Below are 21317 nucleotides of genomic sequence, written 5' to 3' on the forward strand. Positions count from 1 at the left end.
TATGCTAAAAGACCCAGGAAACAATGCAGACACAATGGGTATCATATAGTGCACACTGTTTTATATCCTGAAATCCTTCATAGCATTCTGAATGAGAACTGAGGCTCACTTTACTGCAATAGAACAAAAAATTAGAAGAAAAACAAATAGTGCCTTGCCTTTGTCCCATAGCAACATCAATGTACATTGTCAACAGCTGTCCACCCAACACATATCCAATGGCAGGGCCTAGGATCGACATAGAATAGCCAATACCTATGAAAAGATCAAAAGCATTAGGAATCGTCATATTAACAGCTTTGTTCAACATTGTAACAACAGGGAAGAAAAATAATTCTAGTAAAATTCTTAATGATTAGAGCTATATCAAAATTTAGATAGATAGATAGATAGATAGATAGATAGATAGATAGATAGATAGATAGATGATAGATAGATAGATAGATGGATAGATAGGTTGAAATATATATATCATGAAATATAATGAGGTTAACAGTTAAATCAAGGAGCCTAAAAATAATGTCTCACTAAAGAACTACATGATTATAATGATAAGAGTTAAAATAAACATGTAATTACAAATCTATGTACATTGTGTAGCTAATGGTGAAGGGGTACACGCACTGTTTTCCTTTTAGCAATAATTATTGCTTATAGTCTCATGGAAAAAAAAAAAACCAGGTAAAGAAGCCTTTCTACCCCACAGGCTCTTAGAAGGCTTTCTTTATTTTACTCTATAGCAGATTCTAAAACCTACATCAGCTGACGGGTTGCTTGGTTGGTTGATTTTGCTTTGTTTTATATTTTCCAGACACGGTTTCTCTGTGTAACGCTGGCTGTCCTGGAACTCACTCTGTAGATCAGGCTGGGCTTGAACTCTGAGATCCATCTGTCTCTGGTTGCCAAGTGCTGGAATTAAGAGCACCACTGCCCAGTGATAAGTCAATTTGAAAAGCAAGCTGTTTACTATTAGATACTATCCCCAGTGGGTTCCCTCACTTTTACTGACAGTGGGGTAAGCAGCTTATTTCTGGCTATCAGGTACTGAAAATGTTGTCGTATACACCAAAGCATTTGCAAAATAAAATTTACTATATTCACATCTGTTGAATTTTTTATTTGCTGCTAAAATTCTTATGTACACACACACACACACACACACACACACACACAAACATACATCAATGGCAAAAGGACTCAGATACCTATTAGATCAAGTCTCTTCTACTAGAAAGGTGATGCAAGATAATATCAAAATTTGTATTAATCTTTCATATGTTAAAATACAAAATAGCCATGTTTCTAAATCTAGAAAATAGGCTGAAAAACTTAAGTACATAAGGTATTAGTAGATGCATATAAAATATAATGTTCAAAATTGTTTGTGTGCAGAGTGCCAGGACAGGGAAGTGGGAGTGGGTGGGTCAGTGAGCAAGGGGAAGGGGAGAGGATAGGGGGTTTTCAGAGGGAAAATGAGGAAAGGGGATAACATTTGCAATGTAAATAAAGAAAACATCTAATAAATAAATGAAAAAATGCTAAAAAAAAAGGATGGGATATTGTGTATGTGCCTTTAATCCCACAGGGCAGCAACAGGAGAACCTCTGAGTTTGAGGCCAACTTGGTCTACAACCTTCACAAGCTATCCAATGGCTACCTAGTTAGACTGTCTCAACCTGTCCCCCCAAAATGCTAGAAATTAGTGATTTGTACATTTTTGTGGTGATAGACTATTTTTCAATTAGATGGCTGTTTTTCAATATTTTCAATGAAATGGCCTTAGAACTTCTAAGGCTGCTTCCTAACCTTTGTTAAGATGTAAGTGCAATTACAGAAGCTTCTTTTTTGGGATATTCTCAACCGTCAGGGCTGAGCCACAGTCAACCATACCTGTGAATCCCCTCTTATACAGTGATACACAGACAAACCAGTAACTTACAAAACATTTAGACACATGGACTTCTCTATTCTGGTGCTAGGTTTCAAAGAAAGAAATAGAGAAAAGAGTGACTTAAAAAAAAAAAAAAATGCTGGGTGTGGTGATGCATGCCTTTAATCCCAGCACTTGGGAAGCAGAGGCAAGCGAATTTCTGAGTTCAAGGCCAGCCTGGTCTGCAGAGTGTGTTCCAGGACAGCCAGGGCTACACAGAGAAACCCTGTCTCAAAAACAAACAAACAAACAACAAAACAAACAAACAAAAAAACTGGTTTGTTTTTTTTTTAGAACCTGTGACATTTTATTTCTTTATTTTTTTACACACAATATTTTATTCCCCGACCTGACCCACCCTCAACTGTTCCACACCCCATACCTCCTCCCCACACCCCTCTCTCCACGTGGATATCCCTACCCACCTCCCCACCTGACCTCTAAATTCCCTGGGGCTTCTAGTCTCTTAAGAGTTAGGTGTATCATCTCTGAATATACACAGACCTGGCAGTCCTCTGCTGTATATGTGTTGGGGGCCTCATATCAGCTGGTATATGCTGTCTGTTTGGGGGATCCAGTGTTTGAGAGATCTCAGGGGTCCAGATTACTTGAGACTGCCTTTCTCCTCAGCTTCTTTCAGACTTCCCTAATTCAACACCAGGGGTCAGCTACTTCTGTTCATTGGTTGGGTGCAAATATCTTCATCTGACTCTTTCAGCTGCCTGTTGGATCTTTCAGAGGGCAGTCATGATAGGTCCCTAGAATGGCTTCTAAATGAAGAATTCCATAGTGTTTTGGGCAACTAGTATTTTGGTTTTTCTTATGATCTCTTGTCCCATCCTTATAAGATATAAGAAGCCTCTATACCCTGAATAAAATCAATCCCCTGGGGTTTACATCATCCAAGCAGAAGCTGCCGAGTTGCTTCCTCCTGTGCACGAAGGTCAGGTTGTTCAGGATGGGCACCATAAAACTATCATGCATCCCAGCAACTGACTTGATAGTACAGTAAACAGTTAAACACAGTACAATCACAATGATCTAAATGAAATGCCTGTGGCATGACAACTAACTTGTTATTGTTTGTTTGTCTTTTCCCCTTAGCAATAGGAAGGGAAACCATATTAGGTAAGCTGTTCACCAACTCTCCTTACAAACATCATACCAAGAGTTCACTCACCTATATATAGAGAAGATTTGTGTGTGGGCACAGAATCATCAATAAAGGCTGTTCCCAGGGTATAGAGCGGAGTTCCTCCGGTCCCCAGCAACAATTGTCCCAGGACAAAAACATAGAAGTAGTTAGAAAGCAGAGAGGTTGAAGATGCACATCTGGTGCTGTTCCTTGTTAAGCACGTATCTTTGTGGGAGAAAAATGCAAATTTAAAGTTTAGCTAACAACATAAATATTTACTTACAAATTACATTCACCTAAATTACCTTTTCCAATTGCTTCATTTTAGTTGCATTTAAAACAGTTAAAGGTGTAAATAAAAACAACAAAATAAGCATCTAAGTTACTTAAGAAAATTTAGGAGTTACTATCGTGCCAAAATTTAGAATATAAAAAAAAATCACTTAAGGTTTGGATCTAAAAACTTTGTAGGTAATCAATTTAAGACAATGAGGGGGCCACAAAATGTATTTATTTCCTTAGTTAAGAGGTCAATGTGTAGGTTTATGAACTCATGGAAATGTTGTGAAAGAAAGAACAAACTAGAAATAAAAGAACAAACTACTAGAAACAGAACAGGGAAAGGGAAGTAAAGACTGGCAGACTTACAAGAACAAAGAATGTGCTTGTGAAATACAGGTAAGTAAGAAAAATCGTCAAACCCTAAGACCCATGAGAACTGGAGTCAGCAAAGCAAGAAGCCAGCACTTGTTCCTCCCGTAGAGAACCCAAGTCCAATTTACAGCACCCACATGACAGCTCACAAGGGCCTCTTCTGACCTTTATGGGCACCAGGCAGGTATGTGGTGCACAGACATACAAGTAGTGAGAACATTCATGCACAGAAAATACAAATTAATTTTTCAAACTCTTTTCAAAAGACGAAAATGGCGAGACAGCAAGTTACAGATAGGAAAGTCATATAAAAGCAAGCAAGCAAACACATGATAAACAGGGATAAGAAAACATAGGCATATTCCCAAGTAAATGAAGATGGCCTTATCATCTCAAGGATATAGAGCCAAACATTACAGGAAAATATGACGCAGGATTTCTACCATGAAAGACTCTTGTAAAAAGCTAATGGGTTTGTAATGGAGCATAACCATGCAGAGAGAGGAAAAATTAAGTACATGTGTAGCCAATTCCATAGAGGCAGTAAAGAAATAACACAAGTTAATACATCAAAGATGATCTGGTTCATACTTTTTATTCTCAAAATGTTCCTCCAGTATAAAGCAATTTTAATATATTATCAAACTAGAATGAGCCTTCTAAGGGGGAAAAAAAAAGATGTAAAACACCTTATAAACCAGGCAGGACGGGTAGGAAGGCTTTATTGAAGCTCTGTAGTGAAAAGTCTTTTCCTTCTGTGACCCACAGATATTTTGCACAGTTTAGTTTTGTGTTTGTTTTCATTTTGGTTTTTTGAGATGGGTTTCTCTGTGTAGCAGAGTCCTGGCTGTCCTGGAACTCGGTCTGTAGACCAGGCTGGCCTCATGAGGGCTGGGATTAAAGGCATGCACCACCATATTTGATATCCAGTTTTATTTTTAATTTTTCTTGAATTATCTCTAATCTACTCTGTTCCATAATTCTGGGAGAGAGGAAGAGGGGGAGGAGTCCTAAGTTCCTAAATTGTATCTCTTACTCTGGGTTGAGACATGACATTCCAACCTGACCCAAATATTAACAAGTTTATAAAGACTACAGCCATCCCTTTCTGTAAGAGCTAGTATATCTGATCCCTTCTTTGGGGAACGGTGAAACGTGTAGCTAAATTAAAAAGATGGGAAGAGCAATCATCCCCTTATGAAGGGCAGCAAGTGTGGCGCCCCCAAGCCTCTGAGTCTCTACAGTTACTACAGACCCCACTGCTTGGTCTGCCCACTCCTTTTTCCAAGTTCTCACTGACGAAGCAATGTGTTTCACATACCCTTCTTCAGATAGGAGCCAAAATCTGAAGCTGGCCAGACTCGATGCCTGGGAGTTCTCATTCACCTTGACAACTCCTACCAAGCAGCCGCACACAAACTTCAATTGATGTAACAGCCCCGCTTTCCTGACCTCTACCAGAGCCAAGTCTTTCTCTTTGTCTTTTCTTTCTTCCTTTTCCAAGAAGCCTCTGGGATTTCCAGGTTGCTTCCTAGTTGCTTTTCTCTCATATTCCCATAAATGGTCTTCAAGTTTCCATACGACTCCATTTCCAAATGCTTTTTATCAACAAGACTAAGTAAGAACCAGCAAACAGGACCCAGGTTCTGCAAGTAACTCAAGGATGAAAGGTAGATGCTAAATGCTAATTGTGATCATTACATACTTTACACGTGTCTTTAATTATCACACTACATTCCATTAATTTGTAGGATATTGCATAAAACTGTTAGGTAAAATTAAACAGAAAATGACATGCAATTCAAGAATAACCACAAGAGGGAGCGCTCATATCGTTTATGAATTCAGAAAAGCAGTGAAGGTAAAATAAGAATCAGGCTTTTCTGTAAATGGACCAACCATTCTCTGGCTCCTCTATTGGGGACCATATGTTCAGTCCAATGGTTGGCTGAAAACATCCACCTCTGTATTTGTCAGGCACTGGCAGAGCCTCTCAGGAGACAGCTATATCAGGCTCCTGTCAGCAAGCACTTGTTGGCATCCACAATACTGTCTGTGTTTGGTAACTGCATAAGGGATGGCCTTTCCTTGTTTTGTTTTGTTTTGTTTTGTTTTGTTTTTTGTTCTTTTAGTATAGACTAGAGGTTATTCAGGGTATGGGGAGGGGGGGTAAGAGAATAGTAGACACAGAGAAAGACAGAAGGAGAGAGTGGAGAAGCAAAGGCCAGCCATGACCACATGGAGAGAGGGGTGAAGGGAACGGGGAGATAGGAGTAGCAAGGGGGCAAGAGACAAGAATGAGGCAAGAGCATGAGAGAGAATTCATTATTTTTAATAGCTGAGTAGTACTCTGTTATGTAAATGTATATGTTCTGTATCCATTCCTCTGTTGAGGGACATCTAGGTTCTTTCCAGCTTCTTGCTATTACAAATAAGGCTTCTATGAACATAGTGGAGCATGTGTCCTTATTACCAGTTGGAGCATCTTCTTGGCATATGCCCAGGATTGGTATTGTTGGATCTTCCTGTAGAACTATGTCCAATTTTCTGAGGAGCCACCAAACTAATTTCCAGAGTGGTGTTACCAGCTTGCAATCCCACCAGCAATGGAGGAGTGTTCCTCTTTCTCCACATCCTCGCCAGCATCTGCTGTCACCGGAGTTTTTGATCTTAGCCATTCTGACTGGTGTGAGGTGGAATCTCAGGGATGTTTTGATTTGCATTTCCCTGATGTTGAACATCAGGGATGTTGAACACAAGGATGTTGAACATTTATTTAGGGGCTTCTCAGTCATTTGATATTCCTCAGTTGAGAATCCTTTGTTTAGCTCTGTACCCCATTTTTTAAAAGAAGGTTATTTGCTTCTCTGGAGTCTAACTTCTTGAGTTCTTTGTATATATTAGATATTAACCCTCTATTGGATGTAGGGTAAGTAAAGATCTTTTCCCAATCTGTTGGTTGCCATTTTGTCTTATTGACAGTTCCTTTGCTGAGCTTGCAGCCCCATTAGAAGAACAATATGAACTAACCAGTACCCTCAGAGCTCCCAGGGATTAAACCACCAACCAAAGAGTACACATGGAGGGACCCATGACTCCAGCTGCATATGTAGCAGAGGATGGCCTTGTTGGCCATCAATGGGAGGAGAGGCTCTTAGTCCTGAGAAGGCTCGATGCCCCAGTGTAGGAGAATGCCAGGACAGGGATGTGGGAGTGGGTGGGTTGGTGAGTAGAGGAAGGGGGGATGGGATACAGGATTTTCAAAGGGGAAACCAGGAATAGGGATAACATCTGAAATGTAAATAAAGAAAATATCTAAAAAGTAATTTTTTTTTAAATGGACCAACCAGTGAGTGGTCAGTTCGGCCTGTTAATATTAGACATACAGTTACTTAGTATTAACATTGACACAAGAGAATCTGCACATGTGCTCAGTCCAACTGTTACCACGAAACCCCATAAACTCCCCAGGCCTCTGCTCAGATCCATTAAGTCCAGGCAGTTGCCCTAACAGAGGCTAAGCTCTGCTTTTCCCCTTGCTAACCCTACATACAGCAGGAGTAGAAAGGAGGGCCACAGCAGGAGGGGTGGTGAATGGAATTCTACTCTTCCAGACCCAGCTTCCAGTGAGAATTCTGGAGAGAAAAGCTCTTAACTGAAGAACAGACTGTAAAGGGTTGTTATCAAAAGAAACCAAAACTCCTTAATTACTGTAGCAGGTACTTCAAGGTAAGTAAGTTTAAACAAAAGTTGCCCCATTTCCGCCCTCTTTGTTTGAACTTAGTAGTGTGTGTATTTGTGAGAATGTGTTTTCTTCCTCTGTCTCAACTTCCCACCTCCCAACTAGAGCTGGAAAGATGGAGAAACACTGCTGAATTTCTTTCGATCTGATCTGCCCAAGTCAGAGTATCTTCTAGCTCACTCCCACATTCCTCTCCTGTAATCCCATTTGCTTATCCTCTTACCAGTATTTTGAACACTCCTTTAAAAATGTGATAGACAAAACTAAAGAATCTCTGATCTCAGGCATGTGGGTCCCTCTGGGCACCTGGCTGGAATTCACTAAGAGCAGCTGGTGATGGGGCCCTAGAAAAGATGTGGGAACAATGCTACTTTGCATGACACTCAGGAGCCACCCATCCTCCCACGTCCAAGTTACAGACTCTGCCTGTAACAGGAGAGGAACCAGGTGCAGGGTGCCCGCAGCAGAACCTTCCTACTCTGCAGCATTTCTACAAGGCAGAGGTAGAGTAGGAAGAGCTTACGCAAGGAATCCCAAATGTTTGTCTATCTTTGTAAAAAGAACTAAAATCTGAGGGCCTTTGCCTGCACAGCTCACCTGCCTAAGATGTTGGCCTGGCTGCTGTTTCTGATGACAACCTGATCCTAATCTGATCCATGTATGGAATTTTTTTAAAAAGGGAGATGCCCTTCATCTAAAGAAACATATATATTTATATCAATCACAAGGAAACTGATCACAAAAGCAAAAAAAAAAAAAAAAAGAAAATGGGCATAGGAAATGTACATGACCAGAGATGGTGACCTGAAACAATGAGACAAGACACCTAAAGACACAATTTAAGAAACTGGCACTTGGGCTGGAGAGATGGTTCAGCGGTTATGAGCCCTGACTGTTCTTTCAGAAGTCCTGAGTGGCAATTCCCAGCAACCACATAGTGGCTCCCAACCATCTATAATGGAATCTGATGCTGTCTTCTGGTGTGTCTGAAGACAGCTGCAGTGTACTCACATTTGAGACAGAGANAGAGAGAGAGAGAGAGAGAGAGAGAGAGAGAGAGAGAGAGAGAGAGAACCAACACTCAAATTAATCATTAAGAATGTAAATGTGTAGATCTCATTGCTTTGTAAGGAGGTGTTTGGGACAGATGTATCACCCACAGCATGGATTGACTCCTACACTACATACATACGCACGTTTGGATGATTGCAATGTTGCATAAAGCATACCTGTACACTGCACTGCATGTCACAAGAATCAAACAGTTTTAGAACACAAAGGTGGCTAAAGGTTGTTGGGAGTTTTTGTGCCTCCATTCTCAGAATGATGTAACCAGTGAGTTAAGACTATTATAGTCTCACAAAGTTTCACACTGTATATGATCTTCATGTATCCAAATTATTCTTTTTGTTTCCACTGTTCATGTTGTTAATATTCAACACGTCATAGGACATCCTTTGGAAAAGTATGACCCAGGTATAAGTAAAGGAAATAGTGCAAAATATTTCAATTATTTCAAGTGAGCTAGTCTATAGATACGTTTAATTCTTGGCCTAAGATTCTACACAGAATTATCTAACACTTTACTTTTTGTATGTATTAATTTATATCCATTATAGGCATGAGACAGACTCGTTTTCCATCTGTACCCATTTTGCATGTGACCATATGTGTGTAGTATATACACACTTGGGGAACATGGAGAGCAGGATGTATGTGAAGCCCAGAGGAAGATATCACATGACCTGCCCCATCACTTTCCACCTTCTTTCCTAGACACAGATTTCAGGATCCCTCACTGAACCTAGAACTACATTGGAAGTCAGCACGTCCCAGCAACTGTTCTGTCTCAAACTCACATGGCACTAGGGTTAAAAGCAAATGAATGACCACATCTTGCCTATTACAGGAGTGATGAGATTGGAACTCTGTTCCCCATGTTTATGTAAAAGGTTCTATGCCCCAGTATAGGGGAATGGGTAGGTTGGGGAGCAGGGGTAGGGGGGTAGGGGATAGAGGATTTTCAGAGTAGAAACTAGGAAAGGGAGTAACATTTGAAATGTAAATAAAGAAAATATCTAATTAAAAAAATAATTTTTAAAAAAAGAACAGATCTTCTTACTTTCTAAACCAACTGCTTATATCCCTTGACTAATCTTCTCTAATCATTTTTTTCCAATAGTTAGGCCAAGGGTTGTTATTATTCAAAAATCAGCAGCAGGACTACGAATATTATATGGTTGAATGTTTGCCTAACTCCCTCAAGGCCGATGGTTCGATTTTTAGCATTGAAAAAAAAATGTTTGTTATTTTTCTTGATAGAATCTTTATGAAAAATTCCTTGAATTTCCATCTCAAATTATAGAAGTTACTTACAGACATACTTCCTTTCTATTTTAATTACAAGACACAGTATAGGCCTGGGCAACCAGTAATGCAAAAAAGACAAATGGTTGTTATTTCACTGAGAAAAACAAAATTACTTTCCCTCATTTCCCTAGACAAACCTGCCAAAAGTTGCCCATTTCCACCCACTCTGCAACAAACACAGCCAGCATCTGGTACAGAACTTTGACTTTTTTTCTTCCCACTGAAACCTGGTAGCCATATACAACGTCTAATAGATGCCTAACAATTTAGACGGCGTTTCTGAACTCTAAGCCATGCTAAGTGTTGTGGTTATAGCATAGTATGTAAGGCACACAATGGACACTGTGACAGGGTCCCAGAAGCTAAGTCCTGGGAGACTTAACTGCTTTAGTGGACTCCTAGTTTGTCCTTTATCTTCTGGCATGCATGCACTTTACTAGTTGCTTTCAGTACATCATATCCAATTAGCTTAATTCCATCAATACTGAAGGCCCATGTGACATTCTATGCTATGAAATAATCACTGCTTTGGAACTGTTGTTATTAGATAACAAATAAGTGTTCGCAGTGGGGGAATCTCCTATGCATTGTCTCGTGTTAAGACATGTCACTGTACCCTACTCTAGAAAGGGACTGCGGAAGAATCTTTCCATTCTCTAGTAGCTGTAATAAAAATATTTGCATGCATGACTAATTGTCTACAACAGTGTTATGGCAAAGATCATGAGAATTTGCATAATACTGAGATAGTATGATGTTCAATGGGCCGATCCCTAAAGACCCGAGTTTAATCACAAGAAGCGATGAAGTAGGAGAGAAATAACTCCAGCAAGCTATTCTCTGGCCTCCACATGCTTGCAGTGCTGTGCGCACACACATGCCCATACCTCCACATACTCAAAGTAAATAATAAAATATAGCAAAGTTTTTTAGGAACAAAAGACTTTGTTTTAAATACGTAATAATGTTGTGATTGTATTGCTCTACAGAACAGCAAACCTTCCCTGTCTTCGTAAATAACCAAGAACTGTATCTCACGTATAAGAGAACACCAAAGTGTTCAAGAAAGGATACCAAATCTGGAGCTGGAGCTGCAACAGGTACCACCACCTGCTAGTGCTTGCAATGACTGACAGTTGTTCTTGATTACTTTGTCCTGAGTGAATTTGCACTGGACAAATACGTATCAATGAATAATAATATTTTAGTAATCACTCCTAAGTTCTTCAAACCTTTGATGACATTGTTGAGATATCCACTTTCCAGAGGATATATAGCCTGAATGTAAAAAGCCTGAATATTTCTACTCCCTTGTTAGCAGTTTCTAAATAAATAAATAAATAAATAAATGGCATCTGAAATCTCTGGCATGGATTTGGGAGACTACACATATTCTACAATCTGCCTTCACCACTGATAATGACTCTGGGCCAATTAACCCATGTATGCTTTTGATGTAATAAAATGTTAAGAATTTGTGTTATATTTGAAATGTAAATAAATAAAATATCCTATAAAAATAAATGGCTAAAAAAAGAATTTGTGTTATATAACAGATTCAGATTTGCCTTTTTCATGAGAGTTACATCTTTTTCAGCTTAGATCCTCAGTGCACTCCTTGAAACCCATTTGAGAAAGTGGGCCAATTTCACTTCTGAAGGTTGACATTATTTTGGATCTTAGATCAGAGCGGGCAGTGAAAGAACATTTAAAGCAATGAGCATTCTGTGAATTTATTGTTGCAAAAGCAAAATTTACTCTAAAAATATGTCTTAATAGTAAGACGTAATAGCAACGGCCTCTGTGTTAGTTCTATTAATTAAGACTTCATAAGGCCACGTACACTTTAACCCCTGAGAAACAGCCATTATGACTTCTGCGTTGCTGAAAGATTGATCCAAAAATAATAGAAATGATGCAAAATAAAAGCCTAATAATTCATAAGATTGGATGACCTGCATATTATAAAAGTGTGATAGGAATGCAAAAAGGTGAGAATGTCAAAATGAGCAGAGAGACAAAAAATGGAATTATAAACTATCCCAGTGCATGGCAAGTATAGCAGTAAACAAGTCCAGTCTCCTTTTCGGCCCAGTGAGCTCACCTTCTAGCAAAGGCAAGGCTAGACTTCAGCAAAGGGAACACTCCAGGGCCTTTCTCCATTGGGAATTCAGTACTGCCAAAGTCCAAACACCCGCAGCCACAGAGGCCTGAAAATGCAAACAATTACCCTACTCCATCCCCTGCACTGCTTTTAAAAGTAGGAGTTGATGGAAAAACAACATGTCCATCTCTTTAATATGTTGCTAGGTCTGCTTTCTTGGGGCAACCACACAGTGTTAAGCAACTGTAACAGACTGCATAGAACTAAGGCTGAAACTATTCATTACCTTGAAGTTTATAGACAACATTGGCTGACACCTCTTACACTACAAGACGGCTGTTCAAGCATTTGTCTCTATGTCTCTCCAGTGCCTGTACGTGTTCCTATATGTATGAAAAGTAACTTTGTTTTGATGTCTATTATAAGACAATGAAAAGAAACAGAATGGACAGGAATAAGATTAATCTCTGTGGAGCAAAGAAACAACTTCAGCAAATACCAGTCCATGTTCAATCTTGCTGTGTGTTGATTTTGAAATAGGATCTAAAGGATCACATTATTCAGCCCTAGTACTTCCTTTTGTGGTTGTTATTATGTAAAAATTATTGGTTGTCCCCCTAGGAAAATGACTAAATTTCATTTCCCCATTGGCATCAGGATGAGCATATTTAGCATTTAGCCGGTCAGTTGTTGTATACAGTAAAAAGGTGAATGTGAGCTAAGCCACTTCCAGACAACTGTTTGGAAAACCTGAGAATGACTGGTCCCTTCCTTTATTTTGCAATTTACAGAATGTAAATATATAGTTACTCACCAGCAACAACCTTCATATAAAGGTGACTACAGATGAGCTGTAGCTCACTAATGAAAGCCGTGCAGAGTACATACAAAATAGGATTGACTCGTGAAGCCATAGTGATCTGAAAGTTGATACTAATGTATAATCAAGTTTATCCAGATGGTAGGTTGTACAGGTCCCTCATTCATCAACATCAAATCATTCAAAGAGTTACATTTTACCAATGTGATATAAAATTCGAGGGATGCAATGATAAAACAGAGAGAGAGGATTTCTCCGTGAAGGTGATATACACATACTTTCACCTATTTCCCCACTAATACAATAATAGCCATTCTGTTTAATTAATAAAAGTGATTATAAGAAGACTCTGAGGATGAAGTCCTACTGGCTAGTGATATTGATTACCCAAGAAATTACATGATAGCGATCCCTTGAGTTTTATTTTTGCTTTCCTTTTCCATCCTTTGGAGCTAAAACCTAGAGGACAAAGGGAGCTAGGACACTGGCCTCCAGTGAGAAGTCAGGAGTCCCACCCCTGGGCTGATTCATGCCACACTGGTGGTTGAGATTCCTATCTTTATCCAGCAATGCAGCACCCATGTCCTCCTTGGCTTCTTCTGAGGGAGGAGAAGAAGCCAACCTAGCAGAGTCAGGACTTTCTGCATAGTCTAACCAGAACATGGCCAGCACACTCCAATTTTGTGTCCATATAGTCATTCCTTTCTCTCAGAGAACATGGTATCAGTAATGTTCTGGAGAGGTCCGTAGCATCCAGTAAACAAGGAGCCTTTTTCCTTGCTAAAGAGTAGAGGCCAACAGGGATCCTGGACTTCTTTATCTGATAATAATAGAGCACAACTCATACTCTCATCAGACCTGTTTACTCTGATATACAAAGAGAGCTCCAGGCTAGTCAAGGTTAAATAGGGACCTTCACACACACATGCACACACACACACACACACACAGAGAGAGAGAGAGAGAGAGAGAGAGAGAGAGAGAGAAACAGACATGGATAGAGACAGAGAGACACAAAGACCGAGCAATTTTCAATATCCAAATTAAAAGGATTTCACAACAGATCCTAAAGACTATAGACTAGAGAATTAAAGAGTTTGTCATTAAACATAAATCATAGGTGAAAGAGATCAGTTGTAGAAAAAGTACAAGATGAAGCGCATTTGAATATTCCTGTAACTACTAGTGAAATTATTTGGGAAGAGTGGATCCTGCCCCAAAATATTGAAAAATCCTCAAGGTGAGAATCTGAATAATCAGATGGTCTGGCTTAGTGTATTCCAAAGTGCACACTAAAGTGTTCAAACCAATTCTAGAAATCAGGAAGCAGAAACAGGTGAGTGGCATTGAATTTGGGGCCCACCAAACCTAGAGATTTAGAGCCTGTGTTTACTCTACCTACACCAAACACCTTCCAAAAATGCAACGGCATTGATGGAAAATAAGGAAAAAATACCTTCTCTTTTGAATAGAAATAAAAAATTTCCTGACAACATATTACTGAGTAGAACTCAGGAATTGCATGTAACTACCAAGTAAAATTTGTCCTGCGTGCAAGGTTGGCTCAGTATTAAGAATTTTAAAAAGTATAATCTACTACCTCAAAGCTTTAACAAAGTAATATTTCACAAAACTCAATAATCCTCATTTAGTGAGAGTTCTCAGGCAAAGAGTCACGTAAAAGCATCCCAGCCCTGGCAAACAGCTGCAAAAACCTACAGCATTTGTAGAAAATTGAAAAAAAAATTTCCCCTAAAATAAGAATATTAATTTTTAGCACTTATTTTAAATAGGGTCCTGCTATGTTGCCTTAGGTACTTACCATTCAGTACATAATCCATGTTAGCCTCAAACTTAAGGCAATCCTCCTGCCTCCCTGTTTTGGATGATGACAATATACACATGAACCACTATCCCAACTACAACTTTTACTACTTCTATTCAAATAAAACAGGAAGTTCTAACCAGTTTAGTCAAGCAGAAAAAGAAAATTATAATGAAAGAAGAATATTTTACAAGATACAGTCAGTATTTACATAAAGCACATTCATCTGCATAGAAACCACCAAAGATTTCAAACAAGCTCAACCACTGTTAAATGAGATCAATAAGTTCACAAGGTACAAGATAAAATATAAAGTTTATTATGGTTCTACTATAAAAAATGAACACAGCATTGAAATTTAAAGTACAATGTTACTTTTGACGGGTTTAGTCCCGTCAAAATATAATATAATATAATATAATATAATATATAATATAATATATATATTAAACCATTCATGTGATTCCAACAAAATCTGTATATCACTTTCATGCTAAAGCTATAAGACATTGATTGAACACTATTTTAAAGATTGCCCCAGTTGACTTTGTATGATAAAGAAAGCACAACGAAAAACATCTTAAGGGAGAAAAAGGAATTATTTCACTCTACAGTTTAGAGTTACAGCTTTGGGTAGGAAGTAAAGGCAGAAGTAAAGGCAAGCCCCTAGAAGCACGAACTGAAACAGAGGCCACGTAGGGGGACTTTCTAACTATCTATCTGCTTGTTCTGTCTGCTTCCTGGGGCACCCAGGATCACTTCCTGATGAGCAGCACCACAGGCCATAGACTGGGCCCCTCCTACATTAGGCATTAAGCATGAAAATGGCCCTACAGACTTGCCTACAGGTCTATGGGATAGAGGTATTTTCTTAATTGAAATGCAGTTTCCCCAGTTCACAATAGATTTAAATATATGTATAATAGTGTAAAATGAACCAAGGAGGTAAGAAACCTCAACAATGAAACTTTCAATATCAAAAAGGGAAATGGAAGAATACACTAAAAGATAGAAATACCTCCCATGGTCACAGATAGGTACAATTAATACTGTGGAACTGTCTACAATACTAAAACCAATCTCCAGCTTCAATGGAATCCTCCTCAAAATGCCAAGAACCATTGTCACAGAAACAGAAAAACCAAATTCCAAAATTCATGTAGAAGCACAAAAGACTCTGGATCCTCAAAGTCAAATTGAGAAAATAACAATTCAGGTGTATCACAGCTACGGATTTTAAGTATTGAGACAACCATGCAAAATGGAAAACAGCACAGTTCTGGCACAAAAATGGGCACATTAATGGAACACAGGATCCAGAAATAAACCCATACAGAAATAGCTATTTGATTTTTAACCAAACTGTCAAAAACATAAAATAGATAATAATACTTTTTAACAAAATGAGCTAGGAAAATTGGATAAAGGAATGAAACTGGGCCTGCACAAGGAGTGTATTCAAAGTGGAGGAAATTGTCAAAAGCAAACAGGGAAAATACCTAAGGTACAAGAATAGCTATGAGCTGTTTGAAAAGGACTCTTAAGAATTGGCACACAGAAATGCAGAAAATTAAATAACTTCTGCACAGCAGAGGACATGATTAACACTGTCAGGAAACAGCCTACAGAGTGGGAGAAAATCCTTGTCAGCATCATATCTAACAGACAGTGAGCTTCTAGACTATTTAATGCTCTCAAAAAATAAATACGAAACGCCAACAACCCAGTCAATAAGTGAGTTAATGATACAACCACTGCTCAAAAAAGACAAAGCACACATTAAATGTTGTAAAGCAACTCTATTCTCACAAGAAAATACAAACTAACGATATATTGAGAGTCCATCTTTCCTCATACACAATGTCTAACTACCAAGATAAGAAATAACATACACTGGTAAAGGAGAAAAGAAAGGGAACCCTTATATTCTGCTGGTGTGAATGTTGTCCTAAAGTCCGTATGGAGTTCCTTACAAAACTAAAAGCAGCTCTACAGTAAGTTCCAATTCTAGACCAAAGCACTGCAATGATATGTACACATCCATTGATATTGCAGTCTTGTTTGTAAGAGGCAAGTTATTAAATCTACACATATGTATGTCAGCAGAGAAATGGATTTTAAAAAAAAAACTGTGCTTTACAGGCACAGTAGAGATTTTTATTATAATTTTTGTTACACTTATTCTCATTTGCATAAATGTGGGGGTACAGACATGACACAGTGTATAAAAAGAAGTCAGAGAACAACCTGTGAAGTCAGTTTTTTTTTCTGTTGACCATGTGTGTGGGTTTGAGGGGTGAAGTTCAGGTCATCTCTCTTGAAGGCAAGGACGTTTACCTGCTGAACTATGTCACCAGTTCATAGTGGAGTCTTATTCAGCCACAAACAAGCAATAACTAGAACCTTTAGAACCAGAAGCATAAAATATATTAATAAGAACATAACAAAGGAGGGTTAATTAAATGCATTACCTATAAAATTAAGTAATACAAGACATAGATTCCACACTTCCATCTCTATTAATAGCAAAGATACCCATCATAACTAGACATATGCATAGGTTCAGCTGGTTGTTTTACAAAGCTGGATTTTAAATATGTATGTGTAGCTATGCATTTGTGTGGTAGACTGATGGATGAATGATGAGTGTTAGTGAAGACTGGATGTGAGTGCATGAGTAGAAGCAAGGTCAATACCACACTGGGATTATTTGAATACACGTATACATTTTAAAAGATTGGATGATATTAAATTAATAGTGAGTGGCCTAGGTGAGGTATTTCCTAGGTATTTCCTTCTCCATTCTATTCTTATTAGTCTATCCTGTCCTGAAAGTCTTAGAACTCCCCATTACTTTGTTGAAAACCAGAGAATGAAGATATTCAAAAATCAGACAAAGGTGTCTACTAAAACAAACATATTTAATTGTGTGATAGGAGGATCCAATTATCTGAGCTACACTAGTGATTCTTCTCTTAGGTCTTAAATGTGGAAGTTTCAAAATATTTGGCCACATTTTGGCAAGACATCAAGACCAAGGTGCTTCTACTGAAATGCAAATACAACCTATGGGAAAGTTTTTACTTCTGTAGTGTTGTAACTGCCATCTCCAGTGACAAACAGAAAGCAGACAGCCATTTTAATCACCACAGACTTCATTGTATTTCTACACTACTGTTCAGGGAACGCTGAACCTTACACCCAGGCACAGCCTTAACTGTGAGATTATTATGGGAATTTCTAGTTGAAGGAATCTAGGTGGGCTCACAGAGCTGCCACACACTGCACAAATAGAATGTCTGCTTGACTCTGATGCGTGCCATTGCATCTAATGGGCAAGAGTATTAAAAATAATAGAGAAGAGCTCATTAAGGCAAACACTGACCAATGTGTGCACTTTTATGGAACATGGCTATGAAAATAGAATTTCCTCTTTTTTTTTTGCTCACCACAAACCACATTTTTACCAACGTTGAGGAAGCTAAAAAAAAAGAAAAAGAAAAAGCAGAAAGAAAGAAAATTAGTCAATCTTTACCTCCCAAGCATTTTATCTACTCAGATACAACTATGCTGTACTTGAAAATCACATTATACATCCCTTAAAAAGAATCCTGCCCAGCACTTGGGAGGCAGAGGCAGGCAGATTTCTGGGTTCAAGGCTAGCCTGGTCTACAAAGTGAGTTCCAGGACAGCCAGGGCTACACACAGAAACCCTGTCTCAAAAAAACAAAAAAACAACAACAAAAAAAAAATCCTGCCCTGCAGCACACCTTCCAAATACTCCAGTGAAATCAGTACTTTGTCAAGTATTTATGACAGACACAGCAACTACTTTCAAAGCATTTCCACAGTATTCTAAACATGCTTCTCTTTTTTAGCTTCCTTTGTCACATGGTAAAATATCATATATGAAACTAATTAAAACCATTCATGGACAAGAAATTTGGCTCAATTTACTAAAGAAAATTCTAATTCTAATTCTAACACACACACACACACACACACACACACACACACACCCCTTGGAAAGTATGATCTGAGAATCCCAATGAGTCCCTCTGAACTCATTGACCAAAGAACATCATTGCTAAGCTTGTCTTTTCTTTGTTGATCTCACTTCTTTGTATCTCCTTTTCTAGGCTACTATATTAGCAAGCCCATGTTGAAAGAATGACTTGATGCTCTCATAGCTATAAGTATACGATTGTGGCATCAGTACCTTGTGAGACAGAACAATTCTCACTGAACAAAAACTGCCGACATGTCAAATACTCCAGTCATGGATTGTTCTCATAGAGACCTTAAGAAGGCATGTCCTTCCATGGTAGACCAGAACTAGGCAACAATACAAGATATATTAAATAAAAACGATCCACCAGGGCAATGATTACTATTTAAGATGTTATGGGAAGAGTGAATCGCCTGTGGTGGTTTTAGTGAGAATAGCCCCCAATGGTTCATATTTGAATACTTAGATGGAACTATCTGGTAAGAATTAGGAGGTGTGCTCTTGTTACATGAGGTGTGCCTCTGAAGCTGGGTTTTGAGATTTCAAAGGCCTAGGCTAACCCAGTGCCTTCTCTGCCTCATGCTGGTGGAGCAGATGTAAGCTCTCCTCCACTACTGCTCCAGTGCGCCTGCCATGCTCCTGATATGGGCAAACCCCCTGAAACTGAAACCCCAACGAAACCTCTTCTTCTTTAAGTTACCTTGTTTGTGACATTTTGTCATGGCAATAGAAATGTAACTAAGACAACCTCTGGTATGCCAAACCATAATTTCATCTGAGGCATTTACTAGCCCTGAAAGTGACCTCTAGTCCTTTTATTGCTTATATTACATTTAAACCAAAAGTATTTGAAACATCACATTAGGAAGAAGCCTAAATAAAGATGAGTTCCATTAAAAAGAGAGAGAGAGAGAGGTTTCAAAAAAAGAATCCTCATGGTCAAACAAAATCACAGCACCTGTACAGAACTGACAGTTAAAATACCTTAGAACTTTTTTATGTCATGCCTTCTTTAATATAGATGAACAAATATTCCATATTTCAGCTGAACAATCAAGAAAACTCTGCCCAAGTACAATATAAAAGACAAGATTAAAAACTAGAAATCAATTCTCATTATACTCACTTTCTTAGAGCAATTGTTTAAAGTGAGTTACTCGGGACAACCAACATCCTTTGCACAAACTTCTTTCTAACCTACTTATCTTTTTTTTTACATTATTTTATTTACATTATTTATTTTTTACATTTATTTACTTTACACCCCAATCGCTGCTTGCCGTCCCTCTTCTCTTCCCAGTCCCTCCCTCTCACCTCTACTTTCAGACCCACATCCGCTCCTCCTCCAGGCCTCCCCTGAATATCAACCAGCCTTGGCATTTCAAGTTACAGCTGAACTAAGCTCATATTCTTCTCCTGAGGCTACAAGAGGCAGCCCAGCCAGGAGAATGGGATCCAAAGGCAGGCAATGAAGTGATAGACAGGCCCTGCTTCTGCTGTTAGGGGTCTCTCATGAAGACCTAACTGCACAACTGTTACATATGTGTGGAGGGCCTAGGTCAAGCTCTCTGCTTGGCAGTTCAGTTGCTATAAGCCCCTAGGGGCCCAAGTGAGTTCATTCTGCATAACCTACTGATCTTAAACCTTTAAAAACCTAATGGTCTCCAAATAGAATTTTATTTTCCTCACTGAAGGTTACCTTCAGTGCAGAAGTTATTGCAATCAACAACATTAAAATAATACTCATCCAAAAGGAATACAGACGACCTTGAATTGAACCAAAATATTATATAGTAAAGACCTGTTATATTTCAAATCATAGTTTTATTAATGATGAGTTAAGATTACAGTTTAGTTAAGAAACACCAAAAGGCCAGACACGGTTGTGCATACCTTCAATCCCAGCACTCAAGAATCAAGAGGCAGACAGATCTCATGCCAACCTGGTATACAAAAGTACTCCAGTCAGGGCTACATCAAAAACGAGTGTCCTGCTATGCGTGGTGGTTCACAGCTGTAATTATATTTCCTAGAGTTTAAGGCACCCTCAGTAACAGTTCAAAGCCAGCCTAGGTTTGACCTGCTCACAGAATCCATCATTAAAACAGTCCATGCCAAAAGTGAAAAGATAAGTTTTAAGCACTGTCAAATATTACTTATTTGGAAACGTCTTGTGACATTTTTCCATTTTCAGCTCAATAAGTTAAAAAACCCCTAGAAATATTCATTTCTCTTACGCTTAAAACCTTCTTTTTGTATCAAGTAACAATAGCTAAAACTTCCCTGTGATAAATTCCATTATCTCCATTGCAAAGCTAATCACCTCTGATCTTTATGTCTCAATAAAATCTCCAGATGAAAAAAATATATCCTTTGTCTCCAATCTACTTCGGTTTTATACAAGACAAAAGAAGCCATGCTGATCCAGACCCCCCCTTTCTACCTCCTCTGACTCTCACCCTCCTTTGGTGTCATTTCTCACACCTGTAGACATTTTGCGTGCTACTCATATTTCATATTTGGTTTTCATCTACTTACTAACTGTATTATATTACGTTAATCTCCTCCTAGAGATTAACTCATCCAAAGTGATTTCTGTCAAGTGGGAGAGAGAAAGAGAAAGACACAGAGAAAGAGAGAGAGAGAGAGAGAGAGAGAGAGAGAGAGAGAGAGAGAGATCGATCTCAAACAAAGCATGCAATCCTTTCAATTTCCTCAAAGTTCATCT

General features: G+C 38.6%; 1 protein-coding gene across 1 annotated transcript in view; it reads right to left on the bottom strand.

Moving 5' to 3' along the window:
* Positions 1-21317, bottom strand: part of Slco4c1 (solute carrier organic anion transporter family member 4C1) — a 53187-nt gene that overhangs the window by 22842 nt on the left and 9028 nt on the right. Inside the window, exons 3-4 of the mRNA XM_021198931.2 lie at positions 3111-3290; positions 159-255 (exon numbers count right to left, since the gene is read on the bottom strand). Of these exons, the coding sequence (XP_021054590.1) occupies positions 159-255; positions 3111-3290 (277 nt within the window). The remainder of the gene's footprint in view (positions 1-158; positions 256-3110; positions 3291-21317) is intronic.

This window comes from Mus pahari, chromosome 5, assembly GCF_900095145.1.
Source record: "Mus pahari chromosome 5, PAHARI_EIJ_v1.1, whole genome shotgun sequence".
In the NCBI taxonomy this organism is placed as follows: Eukaryota; Metazoa; Chordata; class Mammalia; order Rodentia; family Muridae; genus Mus; species Mus pahari.